The sequence below is a fragment of the Rhamphochromis longiceps genome, linkage group LG4 (assembly GCF_057381845.1).
Source record: "Rhamphochromis longiceps isolate RC_006_pf linkage group LG4, R_longiceps_female_GT1.1, whole genome shotgun sequence".
Classification (NCBI taxonomy): domain Eukaryota; kingdom Metazoa; phylum Chordata; class Actinopteri; order Cichliformes; family Cichlidae; genus Rhamphochromis; species Rhamphochromis longiceps.
Window position 1 is genome coordinate 26,209,235 of NC_140560.1, and position 17,938 is coordinate 26,227,172.

The window sequence follows — 17,938 nt, forward strand, 5'->3', positions numbered from 1 at the left end:
CGCAAGCGCTAATATTTGCATTTTCTTTTCTTACAGCATGCCAGTTCTTCATGTGAATTGATGATGCGATTTATACCAGGACAACTGGTTGATGTTTTTTCCTACTACAGGATTTCTGGGTTTATGTGTGAGGAAAACTGTGTTTACAGGTTATGAGTGGTGATGCTGTTGCATTGTGTTGATGGGAAAATGTGAAGGTTACTTTGATAATGTGAATAACCTGTGTGAAATTTCCTGTGTTGAGAACTGGTGTTACTTCTTTCCACAGCTAGGGTTGACTTTATGGTGTTTTTATGGCACCTCTGGAACCTGTTGACCTGTGTCTGACCTCTGTCTGACTACAGTCAATGTGTATTGCTAATGTTAGTTTCTTTGAGAATGCTGTGGAAGATTCAGCTGAAACGGACAAGTGACATGAGTAAAACAAATAAGAGATACAGTGTTTCTGGGATAGTTTGATATGGGCTCATTAGCTGGCCACTTTTGAGCCCATAGTAATATATAAGTGGAGTGACTTTGCTTAAGAGCAGTCACCGATTACATTAATGTTGCCTGAGTACATGGGATGATCCATGTCTGAGGCGACTTATGAAAATAGTTGTAGTTTACTGATTTGAGAAAACCTGCACATGACACTTGTCTTGCTGATGTTGAATGCTTCTTGTCCTTATGATACAATTGTTTACAGGTATGAAGTTTGATTTTACTTCCAGATTTTGTTTTCCAGGCCATGATGGTGTGTATGCAGGCTCCTGGGAGAGCCGGGTGTTAAGCAAACTTAATATGCAAAGCACACTAACATTTTCATTGCAGGATTATGGGTCCAGGGTGGTGCTGCTCCAGGGGAGGAGATGCCCTGATGTTGCCTGGGATATGATCTAGCTAATCTTTTTCTTTAAGACTGGAATCCAGGTTTGGTGAGTTGACGCATGGGTGTGTCCATGCGTCAAGAGGAGGGGTCCAAGGATTAACATTAAACAATGTTTTTTATTATTGTTGCAGTGATTTGTGTGATTAGCCGTTTATTTACAAATATTAAACCTATGCAAGTGGTGCACCCATGTTCAGATGAGGCTTTGATGGCCTATAAGTGAAGTTCACTGAACTAAAGAATGTGGTTTGATGATTGTTGACATGCTCTCCAAATAGTTTGTCTTCCTAGCAAGGAAATACAGGTGCAGCAGTAATCTCCTGAGAAATCTTCAGAGGCCCAGTGAGAAGCGCATAGCTGACAGGACCAGGCAGTGGTTGAGGTCAAAGATCAAGCTGATTGGGGCCCATCATGAAATCAGACCTTGGAGCCACAGCAAGGACCATGAAACTGCCTGCAAAATAGAGGAGAGGATCGTCCACAAGATGGGAGAGAGGCTTCAGGAGGATCAGAGATCATCTTCAGCACAGCAGACATCACACAGAGAGCTGTGCTACTAAGCTTCCAGGAAATCAAGAGGAGACTTCCCACAGCAAGATTTTAAATACAATGAAAGATTCAATATTGACGCTGAGGAAGACGACTAAGGTGTACGACGTGCTCTGCCTTAAACCTTCAGCAGCGTTGGAACATGAAAACTCGTGGGATGAGGGGAGCGTGCCAAGCTCCATCGACAGCGTAGAAGGAGTTCGAGGATGACATCATGATTCTGTGAAAGCACAGGAACCAGAAGCTATGGTGGTGATGACAGCAGTTTCCTATGAACATCACCTAATGCTGTGCCACTATACTGTGCATACGATGACACTCTGAAGGCTGCTGGGATCATAATAGCAGTAAGACAACCCTGCACCCTTTCCACAGAGGTGTTTTCTGCAGAGTATGGACAATGAAGGAGTCATAAATATCCCCCTCACAAGACGAAGGTCTGAAGTCAGGTGATGGGGGCTGGTAAGAGGCCATAAAACTAGAGTGCTGAGAGGTCTGCAGCTTTGGAAATAGCTGAGAACCATGTTGACAAACAACAAAACCAACTAGTATGTTTGAATGTCTATTCTACATACATTTGGACTCTGGTCCTATGGACAGTGATGGAAACAACTGGAAGAGACATTCATGACGCCCTGCAGAGCTTAAACCACTCTGCAGAAAGACATGTGATGTGCACACCCGGAGGAAGCACCACCAAGTTGAGATGTTTTTCAAAATGTTACTTTTTTAGTTTCACTATTAAATTAACAATTTCTTTGGTTGCTCGTAAGATGCAGTTTGCCATGAGATGAGCTCAATGAATGGGATAACTGCTAATACATTTGTTGAACTGTGTACCTTTTCAGTAATTTAGGGTGATTTGACATATGCTGAGTATAAAAATGTTTGCATTGAAACTGTCAGACATGAGGTATTCATACCTGGGAACTTTTCAGGCATAAAGGTCAAAAAGGGGGGAAATGTTAGATTTGTATTGTTGATTGTCATTTATGCTTAGAAATATTTACTTATATATGCTTAGAGTTTTGTAATTAGTTGTAGATTGGTAGAGGTTTTGATCCTTGATAGTCTGCAAACTTTGTGTGTATTAGACAGCACTTTGGGAGCATGAGAGGTCATACCGTGTCTTATTATTTTATGGTAGGATTAACGTAGTTGCGTCTGTTCTAGTCTAAGTGCTCTTTGTTTAGATGAACTGCAGGACTTCCTCACCGTGTTATCTAGGATGAACCATCTAAGGTGAGGGGGAGGCTACCCTCTTCCTGACCAAGGATGTTTGACCCTTTGATCAGCAGCCCACACACACACACACACACACACACACACACACACACACACACACAGGCAAGGTACTCTTTGTTTGTATGTAGACGTCGTATGTTAATGAACCTATGCATATTCATGTAACCTCAATAAAAGGACAGTGTATGGGAGAACGGACGAGAGCTACTGGGGTCAAGCGAAGGAACGGCGTTTGTCCGGTTCTCTCCCGTGCACGAGTACCATGAAGAAGTTTGCCTACTTGTGTCTTGCTTAGCAGTGTAATTATATTGTCTTCAACGTTCCAGCGGATGGGTTCAAGCTACAAACCTAACAACTACCAGGCAAATGCAGTCTCATTTAGGAAGCCCTAGTGACAGCAGTATCGTTGCGTGTCGTGGGTTTCAGTTGGTCGCTGATTATAAAAACCTGAGTATGGGCAGAAATCTGTGCCATCAGAAACTGAATTTGAATAAGTTCAATTTGAATTTGAATTGCTCAGATTGAATCTGAATTGTAACTTGAATGAATGCTTTTGAAAACTGAATTTGAATTAGTCTAATTTGAAATTGAATTTATGGTTTGAAAATGATCATCACTAAATTGAAACTGCATTTTATCCTTTAAAAATTCAGCTCTCGAATAATTTCAGTTTCACTTCTCACCATTCAGTTTCAGTTCTACAATTCAATTTCAGTTCCAAAATTCAGTTTTTTGGAACTTACATCCGGTTCAAGCGCAGATTAATAGAACTAAGTTTTACTAGCGGACCGAAAGTGTTACTGACGGGAATCTACAGCGTCTTGAGCTGAATTAAGACTTCAGAAGTCATTCGTCATGTCGAATGACCAGCGGATAAACTCTCAGGTTGGTAATAAATGTATTACATGTATAAGAACAAGCGTCATGTTAACAAATGATAGCCGTACAGTAACTTTTATGCTTATTGTAGCTGTTAGCTAAAAACGCTAATTTAGCGTAGTTTGCCCTGAATTCAGCTTTGACAAACAAATATGATTGACTGTTTCTAGTAGAATTCCAAAGTTGTCATCTTGTACCCTCTCAGAGTACCCCCTCTGTATGCTTGCAGAGACCCCTACAGTAGGGAAATATGCAAAACGGGGCCCAAACCTTTGTATTTTAGCTTTATTTATGTCTTACACAGCATCCCAACTCTTTAGCTAACTTAATAACTTTAGCTAAAGTGAATAGTTAGTCTAATTCATTAGTGCAGCATTACTGGATCACCTCTGTTTGAAGTGATATACAACTATCACTGAAACAGCAAACTTTGTAAATAAACAACACTTCTCATTCTCTAAACGTTTGGCCACAGCTGTAGATTACACTAACAGTGCTTGTTCACTCTTGACAATAATTACATTTCTAAATTCTCTTTGTGCATTTACTGAATTAGGTTGGCAAATGTAAAAAATGGTTGACTACAGGTGTATGTATAAATTTTAGTAGTATTTTCCTCTTGCTGGGGAAACGTCCCCCTCCTATGTTTTATTATTCCGCTTTCAGCGTTTTTGCTTCACGACTAAAGCGTGCAGTTTACTTTGTGTGCACTAACATGGACTCGAATCAACCAGCGCCACCTCTGTACCTTTCAATTGTGTCTGTTTGTGCGTCATGCAAACCTTTGACATTAATGAAATGATATCATGTATTTATTTTTGGCCTACATCTGTTAAAACAAAAAATGTTAAATTACATACACAAAGTAATAGGAATCACCACTCCAATTGGTCATCGTGATTTTAATATTCTCTTTTTCCATAACAATGAAATACGCCTTGGAAAAATAAGACTATGTTGGTAGTTATAGACAGTCTGTATAAGTGTGGTTAATCCAGTAAACATTTGTAAGGAGATGGCAGTTACACAGTGATTAGTAATAAACAGAGCCAGTGAGAGTGAGTGGATTTAAGAAAGTGAGTGGCTCAGGCGTGTCGATTGGTTTGTCATCTGTTTTTGAGTCTGGACTAGACATAGAAATTTTTTGTTTTAAATCTAAGTTAGGAAGATTCATGTTTTAAAACAACCACTTTTTGTGAGAAATGCAAGAAGTACATCTGCAGAAAGCACACAGTTACATTCTGTCCATCATGTGGACAAAATTGAAAATGTTGAACATTGAAAAACCGAGAACATCGGGCAAGTTCAAAAGAAATGTGTTTGTAGGAAGGAAAAACCTTTACCAAATTGTTCCTAAAAATAGTTATGTAAAGTCAAACTGTTGTATGTCTGTCCTACATGTTTATGTAATGGAAAATAAAGTTGCTATTGTTTTATTGCAGTTTTTTGACAATTCTGAGTGGATTTACTCACTACGGGTCAAAATGACCCGCAACAACAATTTTTTTTTTTTTTTTTAAACATAATGCAAGGGCTAAGGGCTTGCATATGATCTTCAATTTGTAGCAGATCCACTATCACATAGCAGCTGGACCAGTCTCCAATGGAGCGTCAGTCCACTGCTGCCACCTGTGGCTAAGTGCCATAGCCTACTACTAGATTAACTTGTGACACATCTGCACCTGCATATGGTCACATTGAGTAGAGACTGAGTGGCTGCACTTACACCTAGTGCATTCAAATTCACCCACAGACATGTTGAAAGATGTAATGCCAGCAATGTAGATTGTCAACACTAAAAACAGTCATTAAGCAAAGACCACAGGGATCTCCTTCCCCCCCCCCCCCCCCATGTTTATTTGGCATGCACACATTTGTAGTCGCCTTCTTTACAGGGGAAGTCCACAAACACTGCATGGTACCAATTTACACAGAAGGTACATTCAATCTGCAGGAAAAATTAGATTGTCAGAGTCATTCATCTGACGTCAGGCTGTTGAGTGACGCAATTAAACATGTTCAAATGTGCAGGTAATGTAGTTTTCTGTGCAAAAGCCTTATCTGTGAATCAGTCTATATTTTCATGTGTCCTTTAGGGGCTCCAGTCTCTTTAAAGTGCAAAGGCATGCAGGTTACCTGAACTATACGTTTTCTGTTGGTGCATCAATGTGACATTTCACCCAGTGATGTTTAAGTAACCCATTCAAGGTGTTTCCGTCTAATGGTATCAATTTGGTTATCTTACACACTGATCAGTTTCTGCACCTGAGCTTCTCTCACCACTGGCACGACATACCTGGGAAAGGTCATTGAAAATATATTCCACAATAGGGATAGACATATGAATGCTGACTGTGCTGACAGAATGTGTTGTGACAACAGTAGTCAAACAATCTGTAATATATTTGTTGAATACAAATGTTTTTGCTGTGAAATGATATAAACAAAAGCAGTGCTGATTTTGGAATCTTCAAGCGTATGATAAGCTCAAAATAAGCAAAACTGCATTTCATGTAGTTCAACGGGTTTTCTTTTGTTACAAGTGTATTGTGCATGAAAAGAATTCAAAGTGGTGATAGAGCCAGCTGCAGATGTGTCACAAGTTGATTTGGCTGTAGGCTATGGCACTTGGCCAGAGGTGGCGCTGGTTGATTCGAGTCCATGTTAGTTCACACAAAGTAAACTGCACGCTTTAGTTGAGAAGTTAAAACGCTGAAATCAGAATAATAAAACGTACGAGGGGGACGATAACGACGACTCGATTCTCCCGATCGTCTACTCTTGCTGTCCTGTGAACAACATCGGCGTGGTGTTAATTGTTTGCTGTTTGTGCATGAGAATATCACCAGGTAAACTCGCAATATTTTTAAACATTTTGTTGTTCAACAGCATCAAGACTGACGGGGTGTGTTTGAGTTAACCTCACAAGGGTCACAGATGATATCTTTGGCGTTTTTTTTTTTTGTTTTTTTTTTTTTTTTTGCTGATTTGTCGGTAGCAGCTCTTGAAAAGCAAGTCTGCCACACATCTGTTCGACCAAATCCAGTTAATCTGGAACACCGGTGTTTCAGATTAACTGGTGACGGTGAAAAAGATGTGTGGCAAACTTGCTTTTCATGAGCCGCTACCGACAAACCAGCAAATAAACACTGAATATATAATCTGCAACATTTGTGAGGTCACCTTAAACACAGGCTTATTGCACTTGAACAATAAAACATTAAAAACTGTCACGAGTTTACCTGGCGATATTCTCAATCACGAGGCGACCGCGAAAACGGCAAACAAATAAACGTCACCACGCCGATGATGTTCACAGGACAGCAAGAATCAACAATCTTGTCTTGATAAATGCCAAATTATATACACAAAGTTCTAGAAATAACCACTCGTATTGTTCATGATGATTTTAATATTTTTTCCATAACAAAGAAATGTCTTCAACAAATATTACACATTAATATTTGACTTATTGTAGATAAAAAGCGTCCCCAACGAGCTGTCATCAGAAAAACTGACAGTTTATGAATGTAATTATTTTAATTAGATATCTATACAATTTGATACTTGTTTTTACACGCTTTTAAAAAAAACTGAAAAGCAACTGATCAACTTTTGTTTGGAGTTAAATTTTAGCGACCTCTAGTGTTCATCATGCCCGACTAGGGTCATGAATGGTCTGTTATCTCCCGGAGAAAACCAACGACCGTAGAAAACCGATATTTTCTTAGATTTGTTTTTGGGGGTTTAACAAAAACATTTTAAAAAGCTCACAGATAAGTGGCATAAACTTTTGGACTTTCAGTTGTGCTTTCATAGGTTTTACACCTTTTCCTACTGATTGATTATTCATACCATATTAAAGCAATTAAGTAATAGATGACAATGGCAGAAAAGCTCTTGTTTTTTATCTATGTTTTTAACAAGTGTTCTACAATTTAAAACAAAATCTGTGAATGAACAAAGATGTTATGTTTTAAAGAACAGTTTTACACATTGTTTTCTTACAGTCTTACATTTTGGGCACTATTTTCTAAAGTGTTCATATGTGCTGTATTTGAGTGTAGAAATGAATTATTTATGTTGTCATTGGAATTGGGTAACCTGTCATGAGGGAATTCCCCACTGGGGTAGAGGGGAAAGCTGCATGGTAAAAGAGGTCAGGAATCTGTAGCAGCAGGGATTACTTAGTGTGGCAATCTTTAACAATTGGACACACTAGTACATAAATATTAAATAAATTATATACTCTAAAAATTATAGGCACATCTATAGAGTCTGAAAATCAGGCATAGTCTATTCTTAGACAATTTCCAGAACTGCATTTATCCCTGCTGGAACTTTTCCATTCCTTTGGCACAAATGTGCCACCTCCATGATCGAGATGAGTAAGGCAGGTAGGTCACAACATAGAGGCAAGTAAGAAATCCACCCCAGGTTGGATCCAGGGGCCCTTAACAAGTCCTGTTAGTATTCTGTGTTTAACAAGCAAAGAATGAAATACTAATGTAAATGTTTCAAAGGCAACTCGGACTATAAGATTATGTAAAACATTTAACCATGATGGTATAACCCTCAATTAACTTAATTTACCAGTGTTAGTTAAAAATTCCTTTGTATATATGTAACATCTGTTTACAGCATATTACGTAAGACCACGTGTGTTATGACAGGGCACTACAAAAGCCCTTAAAATCACGTACAGTGCTTTTTAAGACAATTTTCAAGGTTGCTTTTGTTTTGAATAGTCATTTCCGATTCCTGTTCCCTGACTCTCCCTCACCTACACCTGGAGTGGAGGCAAATCAGAATCCTCCCTGAGGTGGAGAGACGAGCTGCTATGTAAAACAGGTCCTGTTGCCAGTGGGAACAGTGACGTGACTGACTGGTTCCCCTGGTTGTGAAGTTTTGGTTTGCGTGTTTTGTTCCAGTTTCAGTTGTCATATGGGGCTTTTTATGAGTATTCTTCAAAGATTTTCAATATTTATCCATCAGGAACACAATTCATTTTCCCAAGGTGCCACTTGAGAAATCAGGACCATTGTAGTGGGTCACACCACCTAGGCCTGTCACCTAGACCTATTTCAAAGGTACATCCTATCAAGACGAACATAGATATATGATTTCAAATTAAAAAGGTTTCTTGAACTGTCTTGTCCCAATTTGGTATTCCGTTCTCTTGTATCACCACAGTTCACATAAATGTTATAAATAATAATAATTTGAGATTTAAAAAAAGGCCACATCACTTGGTGTACAAGAGGCCAATCTAAGGTATCACAGTACTAAGCAGTTTTACAAATAAAGCTGACGAAGCATCAAAGATATCTTTATCACATATATTTGTTATCTTATATATTTGTTAGTTCGTTTCATGATAATCAATGATATTTGTCCATGTACTGTAAGTTTGAGATTGCTTTAAGCTTAACAGTCATTTATGTAGTTTGTGTGAAAAAGAACAATTTTTTCTTTACATGCTATTTACTTAAGTTTTTTAATTTATTTTTTTTTATGTTTGATATTTGCCCTTTTTGTTGTTTTTTTTTTTTCTTCTTGAATTATTATACACCTAATATACACTGGGTGTATATTAGGTGAAGCACTGATAAATCATCTTATGTATGCAGATGACCTGGTTGTTTTTAGTCCAAGCAGTGCTGGGTTACAGGATCTTCTTAATGTCTGTACTGAATATGGTGTGCAATATGACATTGAGTACAATGCTGCTAAAAGTGCTGTTTTGATATGTAGAACCAAGCAGGATAAACAGCTAAATTTCCCTTTGTTTAAACTGGCACAAAAAACTCTTGAAGTTCATAAAAAGGTGAAATACCTCGGTCACTTTATTACTGAGCAAATGAATGATGATGATGACATATACAGACAACGATGTAAGCTCTATGTGCAGGCAAATACTATTGCACGCAAATTCAGCTTTTGTTCACTTCCAGTTAAAGTGGCTTTGTTTAAAGCGTATTGCACACCGCTATATACTGCCCCCTTGTGGTCATCCTACAAACAATGTAGCATGCAGAAGCTGCATGTTGCATATAATGATGCGATGAGAATCCTTTGCAGGATACCTAGAAGTGGTAGTGCCAGTCAGATGTTTGTAGCTGTGGGTGTCTGGACTTTTAAAGCACTTTTAAGAAAGTTAATGTTCAGTTTTAGAGAACGACTGGATGGTTCGAGTAACAGTATAATTTTAGCACTTACAGATCCGACAGTGAGTGGTTCCCGTTACTCATCCAGTCTCAGAAAGCACTGGTTAAAGTGTTTGTGTATTTATTGATTTATTTTAAGTAATTGTGTTTTATGTATATTATGGTTTTATATTTTTACAAATGCTTTATATACTTATTTATATACATATATATATTTAATGGTATACCTTGTGTTGTGTGTGTGTGTGGGGGGGGGGGGGGGGGGGGGGGAGTTGTGTGTGTGTGTTTCTTGTCTTGTTTTTATGGACATGTAGTCTGCCAATAAAGATTGAATTGAATTGAATTGAATTGATAGGCAGGGGTTTGATAATCATGCCTATTTATTTGACGACATTTCATGGAATAGAAAAAAAAAAGTTATTGTTTAGTGGAGGTTCAGTCCGAAAAAAGGGTGTGGTGTGGTTAAATCGCGAAGATCTATTTCAGGAGCAGGCCTACGTGTGATGTAACGTGAAATCACGTCATCACGTACGCCCCTGTCAGGATTTACGTTGGTTCCGGGAGACGCGTTGGCAATTTCCTAAACAGAGCTCAGTTACCTCATTGGGAAACGTCAGTATCACCCGAGGCCCGGCAAAGAGGAGCTCTGCTTATCGTTGGGTGTTTTACCGGCTGGAAATCGACTCGCTGCTACGGAAGACAACAGTAGACCGACTTGACATGAGCAGGTAGCCGTTTAAATCTCTTAAATTTGACCTCTAACGCGTTTTTAGTGTTTGACCTGTCCGTGTAACCAGCTGTCGAGGCATTTGTGTGTGTGTTTTTTAGACTTTACTCTCCTAAACGTTACGAAGATTATATGGTTATTTCGGGATAAATATCGAGAAGTGTCACCTTAAATGTTTGCTTCATACACCTTTAAATCCCGCTCGTTCTGTGTGCTGCATTTTTACTTGTAACGCGAGAGCGAGCCGACAGTTTTTGGCGTGAGCCCGAGCCTCTGTGCGGTCATACCTCCCACTATCAGATACCGACACGTTCAAACGTCTAAAAATCATCAGCATCGTTAAATCACAGCCTGTAGCTGCTGGGCTGAATTAGACCTTTTGATACATTTGAGATCAATACCAGCCGTCACATAATCGATAAGAGGTTCTTGGTCTCATGCTTTTTATTGAATCTTACGCTTTTTTTGTCTCATTAAACATGTTTGTCTGTATGGTGGGCTAATCCATAACATGGAGACCAAAATATGGACCCAGGGCAGGGGTTGTGCCACCACACCCTATAAAGCTATACAAACCAGCAAAACTTCAAGAAGGAATCTGAAGAAAAATGTAGGATTTTTCTGTACAGGAGGGGGGAAAAGTGACTTTGTCAGCATCAACAGAGACACAAATGTGGAAAAGGAAGCACTCTCTTTACTTGCCTTCCCTTGTCTGTAATTTCCAGATCTTTGCTGGATTCGGGCCATGTCTGTAGCGGTGTTGTTGCAGTAGACAAACAGATCCAGGGATGAACCAGAGAGCTATCCAAAGGAAATGAAAAATAACAGGAGCTATCCTGTTCTGACTGTCTCTGCTTTTACCTGGTACAGGATATGACTTTGGGTTATTGTCCTGTGTAGGGCTTTGATGGGCTACAAGATTTAGCAGAAAGCACCAGATCCCTTTCAAGCCTCTGTATCCTAGCATTGAGAGAGATGTGTAGTGTTTGATCTTTGTCTAGTAAATCAAAAGAAACTTTTTAGGTACTTCCCTAGAGTGTTGTGTCTGGTCTCCTGACATCCAGCATGTTTTGTCAGAGGAAGCTTTGAAAAATTTCCCTTACTTTCTGTTACCCCCTCGTTATTATGGTCTGCAGCGCGCTGACACGTGAGGGTCTTATAGACGGGAAGCTGTTCATGACGGCATCTCTGAGGAATGCTGTAAAGGAAACTGCAGTCAAAGTCATCATCTCTCTGAGTCTAGACTTAGAAGCAACACCCAGGCCCAAGCCAAGCAAGCCACTAGATTCTCTTTATTTATTTATTTTATAGGAGACTTTTGTCGAGGCAGTTTACACAAAAATCAGAGCACATTTGATTTCAGCTCAGGGTTTTCCTGTGTCATGTCCACTTGCTGCTGGTCCTATCTGCAGGAAATCCTTAAAATCCAGGGCCAGATTATAAATATTCCCGGGGCTACAGCAGTGGTAGTGCTGGTTTTGGCAGCTGTTTCACCAGACCCACACATGAAGCCAACAGCAGCTCTTTCCAGATGTGTTTAATGATTCCCTGACAACAGCTGCGTAGGTCCATATACATCAGAGTTGAATTGCTCACCAGAAAAGAGGAACGACTGTCTGTTAAAGTGGTAACTCTGCAAACAGGAAGGAAGATGAAAAACGTACCCACTTGCGAAAAATGTAAGAACTGGACTCACATGTTGATCTTTTTAGCAAATGAACTCGTCATGTTGAGGTTGCATGAGTTGAGCGAGCTAAGAGGTTAAAACTTAATAATTTAATGCACATAACACTGAAGATTTCCCAGGTATATAAAGGCATTGGCACACTGAGCACACGTTATTATCAATTATTTGTGGTATTTGGAAGTAATTGCTTCAAACTGTACTTAAGTTGGGGGGGGTTCTTAGCATTGTTGATTTATGAGTAACTGAGGATGGACGACCTCATCCCACAGGGTTACGCGGTCAGGATGGTCTGTCGCTGAGATAGGGCCTTTCTTCTCCAGTGATGAATGAGGAGAATGTTTGATGGTGGCTCTGCTCTGAGATAAGAACGGAATGTGCGCCGCTTGATTTAACATGTCAGAGGATGCAAATGGCAAAACTGCTGAGCTGTCCGTTTACTAATTCTAATCTAACTGAAAAAATCTGTAAATGTAATACAAATGTGCCTTCAATCCTCAGGTTGCCCTGACATGGACACAGAGATGATTCCCAAATTTTCGTCAAAGGATGAGGAGGTTGATTACTGGAAGTCCCAAGCCCTCAAATATAAGAAAAGGTAGGTGGCATTTGTGTCGCATCTGACAGCAATGCATGCCTGAATTTATTTATGGTATGAGTTGGTGTGTATGGCTTCATTTCTTCAAAGAACAGGCCTGTGTGAGTTTTTCATTTCAGTTTGATATTAAGCCAAAATTAGGTTACATAACATACTGTCTTGAAAGAAAGCGGAGTTGGAAATCGAATGACAGCGATTCTTCAAATATAGCATAAGATGAAAAACAGCTTTTGGGGACAGTAGATGCTCATCCTTGCATAATAAGCAGCTGCTTTGTTTTGCTGACTATGTGGTTTGCGCAGTAGTTTTGAAAGATGTGATTACATAATAACTTTGTGCCAAAAGTTTCCACACAGGCTGTGTTTAGCCGTATAAGGCAAATGGCCAGAAAAGAGTAATGAAATCAGCACTGACAAACTTCATGGTTTACTCAATAGGAAATGACACAGGCCACAGGATGGGCATTAGTGTCACTTAAGAGTGTCATTTGACATTTGTTTAGTCTTCCTTTCCTATTTGTGGATGTACAGTCTATGAGAAGAAGTGTAAAAGTGCACAGCAGGGGTTAAAGTCCTGCTTACTTTGAGACATTCCTGTGGGCACATGGTGGAAAAAAACATCAGTGCATGGAAAGAAAAGTGGCTTCAAGTAGATTTGCCATAGTGTGTTGCAGTTTTTAGGGCATGCATTTTCTCAGAATATCCTTCCACTGAAGTGATATTTTTAAACTTTTTATTTTGAGTTTATTTACAAGGCAACCGCAACATTGTTTATCATTATCATTAATAGAACTTTTTTTTCATTCTGATGTATGGAATACTATTGGCCAATTTAATCTATTAGGGTTACATAGTTATGTTACAGGGCCCTGTGTTTGCTGATCAAGCACCATGTGTGATGCTGGTATGTGTCGAACACACAACAACTGATTCATGCATTTCAGTGCTCTGTGGAGCCACTGTGAAGGCATTATCCCAGCACAGAGTCAGCTGACCAGTGTTACCAAGTGTCAGCTCGGCAGGAGAAAAATAAATTATATTAAGAAGCCTTTTCCTCTCTTTTCTACCTTTACATAAATGCATTTACAAATAATTACTATTTTATGCAATATTTAGTGTGTAAAAACATCCTGTTTCATAACTTTTATCCTCCTGTTTTTTTTCCCTGCTTGTGACCTTTAACCTGTTCCACTCTGGAGATGCATGGCAGCATGCCTGTTCTTCTCACCTATTTTTGAACCAGCTACTGTCACAGTTCAGCTGTCTCTTCAGAGCTGTATATTTAGAATGCTTAACTCGACAATGCTGAGCTGAACCCTTATTTCCTCTTTGACAGAGGCCAGACTACAAATACGAACCTGTAACTGGCTTTCATACAGGTTTATTTCTGGCCATTAGTGGGGTAGAAAGCTGCTAGAACATGCTTGGCTTGGCTCAGCTTGCAGGACAAAGGTCTGTCAGTTTTCTAGAGCTCATAGGCACAGTCATTCAGCCGGTTAGCTGTGCAGAACTGAATGGGGGACGATGAACAGGAAAGCTTTTATCACAATGACCGTTTATGGTTTTACCCACTCTCTCTGTATTTTTGCCATTTAGTTGCCATGAAGCCCAAGAGGAGTTGCAGGAGTTCCAGGAGGGGAGCAGAGAACTGGAAGCTGAGTTGGAGGCACAACTTGGTCAAGCTGAACAACGTCTTCGAGACCTACAGAGTGAAAACGAGAGGCTAAAGAATGAGGTTTCCAACCTCAAGGTAACGGGCCTTTTTGATCTTCATTAAGCGTTTACCTTTGGCTAGAACACTAATAAAGTCATTTGTGATTACCTAAGAGGTTATCTGATCTTTGTTGGATCCTGCACACAAGGTCTAATGCCTCATTTGTATGGTAGGTGTTAATCTGGGTTTTCTTAGGTAATCCTCCAGCACTTCTTAATAGGATGTCAGGATAAAGAAGAAGAAAATAGAAAACTGCAAGGCAAGCCTAGTTCTTATCACAGTAGACATGAACACTGGTTTCAGTGTGCTTGTTTGGTTATGCACATTGGTGACTGTACTGTACAACTCCACCAGAGAGCTCATAAATTATGCCTTCCTTTAACAACTGTCGGACAACGATGTTCTTTGAAACCTTGTGACCGTCCTGAGATTCGTTCTGACTGATGCTGATCTTTGTAGTGGATAAAACGTTATTTTTAAACTAGATTCCTCATCAAGTAGCGTCTTTGTTGTCCTTGTTTCTCTTTATAGACTCACTATTCTCTTATCTGCACATTTTCCATGTCTTCCAGGAAAAGCTGGAGCAGCAATATGCCCAGAGTTATAAACAGATCTCTTTGCTAGAGGACGACCTGGGACAGACTCGCAGCATCAAGGATCAACTCCATAAATATGTCCGAGAGCTTGAACAGGCCAACGATGACCTCGAGAGAGCAAAAAGGTGAGAATGACGTGCAATGTGCAAATTCTGTTTGTATTCTAGCATTTACCTCAAACATGTCAGCACTCATAAAATACTTATCACTGTTTTTGTAGGGCTACAATAGTGTCTCTTGAAGACTTTGAGACCCGTTTGAACCAGGCAATTGAAAGGAATGCCTTTCTGGAGAGTGAACTGGATGAGAAAGAGTCTCTCCTTGTATCTGTGCAGCGGTTGAAAGATGAAGCACGAGGTAAAGATAAAGCCCACATAAATGAATTCTTCCCCTTTCTGGGCCGTGCATCATTTGTGCAAGAGCCGGTGTTTCTTAACTTTCTCTCTTTTTTGTTTTCCTTCTTTAGACCTGAGGCAGGAGCTGGCAGTGCGCGAAAGGACCACAGACAGGATGTCAGCACCCAGCTCACCCACTTTAGACATAGACAAGATTGATTCAGCTGTACAAGCCTCTTTATCCCTCCCAGCAACACCTGTAGGAAAGAATATAGAGCACTCTTTTATCAGCCCCAAAGGTTAGAATTATTCCTACTCCATTTTCCTCTTGTTTGAGTAAAAGTTGTAATATGAGTTAACTCTGGCTTATATGTCCTAGCACTGACCAACGGCTGCGGTAACTCGTCTCTGACTCCCTCTGCAAGAATCTCAGCTCTTAACATTGTTGGCGACCTTCTGAGAAAAGTCGGGGTAGGTGTTACTCACTTTACTGTTTTGGCTTTACATTTTAACAGCTCTGCACATGTTGCACTGAGGAGCAAGTCTTTTCAGCGACGCTAAAAGGAAAGATAATTATGATGATGCTAATTTGAGATTTCCTGTTTTGTCATTAGGCTTTGGAGTCGAAACTTGCTGCCTGTAGGAACTTTGCCAAAGACCAGGCAGCAAGAAAAAACTACTCCACAGACAAAAGCATGCTTCTCAACAGCAATGCCACCAATTTCTCTCACTCACTACATGCTACCTACTTCGACAAAACGTAAGTCTTTTAGCATGTGCTTTTCTCCTTTCCCTGTCTGTTTGTCCTTCTGTTATTTAGTTTGATGTTAAAATCAGATGCCCCGGCTGTGTGTATATCTTTGCTAATGTTGAGTATGTCTTTTGACATCTGCAGCACTGTTAATGGATTGGACCCCAGCACCTTGACTTCCATGACACCATCCAGAGCCCTGTCTCCACCGGGCATGCTGCCTTTGAGTGTGTGATTGAGGAGCTCCTCAAGCCAGAGAAAGCTCTAAAGAAACTCTTATCTCCTCAACACAGTCTGGGAACACAGAGGGTGTGTATGTGTGTGTAAGTGTGTGAGTGAATGAAAACAGAGCTGGAGTGATGTGTGAATTTTTTAGCTCGGTGTGTGCAAGAGAGGCTTGTGTCTGTTTTGCAGCTCTAAGTGCATCTGTGAGTAGGTGCAGTCATTTGCACCAGTCAGCCAAAAAAGCATTGAAAGCACTTTCCTATATTGTGTATATACCCATCGGGGCATGGACCTGGTGGGCTTCTGGAGCAGCTGTGGTGTCTGGGGAGCACGGGAAGCAGATGTTTCTGGTGCCTCCCACACAGATGTTCAGTAAGTTTGGGAGCTGGGGACTCTGGAGATCAATGCCTTATACTCTTTCTCAGGCAGTTTAGGAGCTGTTTTGGAGTGTGGCTGGGTGTGTTCTCCTCCAGCAGGAAGGGCACTACCATCAGGGAGTGATATACCATGAGGTTAAGCTTAGTACCTGGGGCTTTGCAGCAGAACAGTGCTTCGTAACCAGGTGATCATCATTTTTCACATCAGCTTTTAGTGGTTTTAATGTTGTGGCTGACTGGTGTGTGTTCCTACCACATTCTCTTCTTGCTTGTGCCTAAAGCTGTACTGCACTGTGCTTGAATGAATGTCACTGCAATGTTTTGACCTTAAGATGTCAACTTTGAACTGGCACGGTTACCTAGGTGATTCCACAGTTCATATGAAGACTCATCCTTGACAACTGGTCTATGAGAGACCACAGCTTCCTTTGAACTTTCCTTCCTTTTCTGTTTCATTGCATTGCACAGTTAAACTAATTTCTGTTTAGATTTTTCTATATTTAAAAAGGGATATGTTCACATTAACTAATTTATCTCACAGTATACTTTAAAGTGAAATTTTCCTGTATGATTTTATTTTATTTTTTTCTTGCATGTGTTTAAATTGAAGAATGACCGAAATGAATGTTGACTGTTTAAAGCCATGTAGCCGTGCTGCAGTTGTTCCTCTTGTTACTGGCTGATGTCTGGAGTGCTTGTGGAAATATCAGCTTGTTCTCCCCTCTGGGTTAAACCTGAATTTACAGGTTTCTGCTGCTGTCGAGTGTATTCCTCTGCAGACGTCCACTGACGTTTTTTCAAGAGAACAGTATTGCCTTTTTATAATATTTAATGTATTGATTTTTTTTTTTTTGTGTCGTTCCAGGCTTATTACCTCATTGTGACATGTTAGGAGTTAGCAGCTATTAATTATTGATGGGTGTCATTTTTGGCTCATACAAATCAAACTGCTTAAAACTGACTCAAGGATTTTTTTTTTTCCCTCAGTTTTATCTGGAGTTATGGTGCATTAATAACAACAACTATAATGTTATTTTGGCAATACTTACATTTTTACATATTTGGCTCTGCATCCCCTCACTTACATATCTTTAATTCCTCAGCGTCACCAATTTGCACCCTAAAGGCTCACACAAAGACTTGTATTCATTGTTAGTTGATCATTTGATGCCACTTGGGGCACAATAGGAGCCTGTTACTTAAATTGGTTCTATAGTTGGT

General features: G+C 40.0%; 1 protein-coding gene across 2 annotated transcripts; it reads left to right on the forward strand.

The window, feature by feature from the left end:
• Positions 1–778: 778 nt before the first annotated feature.
• On the forward strand, positions 779–17,664 carry ndel1b (nudE neurodevelopment protein 1-like 1b). 2 transcript variants are annotated; one of them, XM_085404118.1, is made up of 9 exons: positions 779–3,550; positions 12,624–12,720; positions 14,316–14,469; positions 15,006–15,154; positions 15,250–15,386; positions 15,496–15,663; positions 15,744–15,835; positions 15,979–16,124; positions 16,260–17,664. In XM_085404118.1, exons 2-9 carry the CDS (start codon positions 12,635–12,637, stop codon positions 16,348–16,350), a joined length of 1,023 nt encoding a protein of 340 aa, XP_085260244.1. In that variant the 5' UTR covers positions 779–3,550; positions 12,624–12,634; the 3' UTR covers positions 16,351–17,664. The 2 variants fall into 2 exon arrangements, with proteins under 2 accessions (XP_085260244.1, XP_085260243.1); XM_085404117.1 differs by lacking the exon at positions 779–3,550 and adding an exon at positions 10,282–10,439.
• Positions 17,665–17,938: the final 274 nt, after the last annotated feature.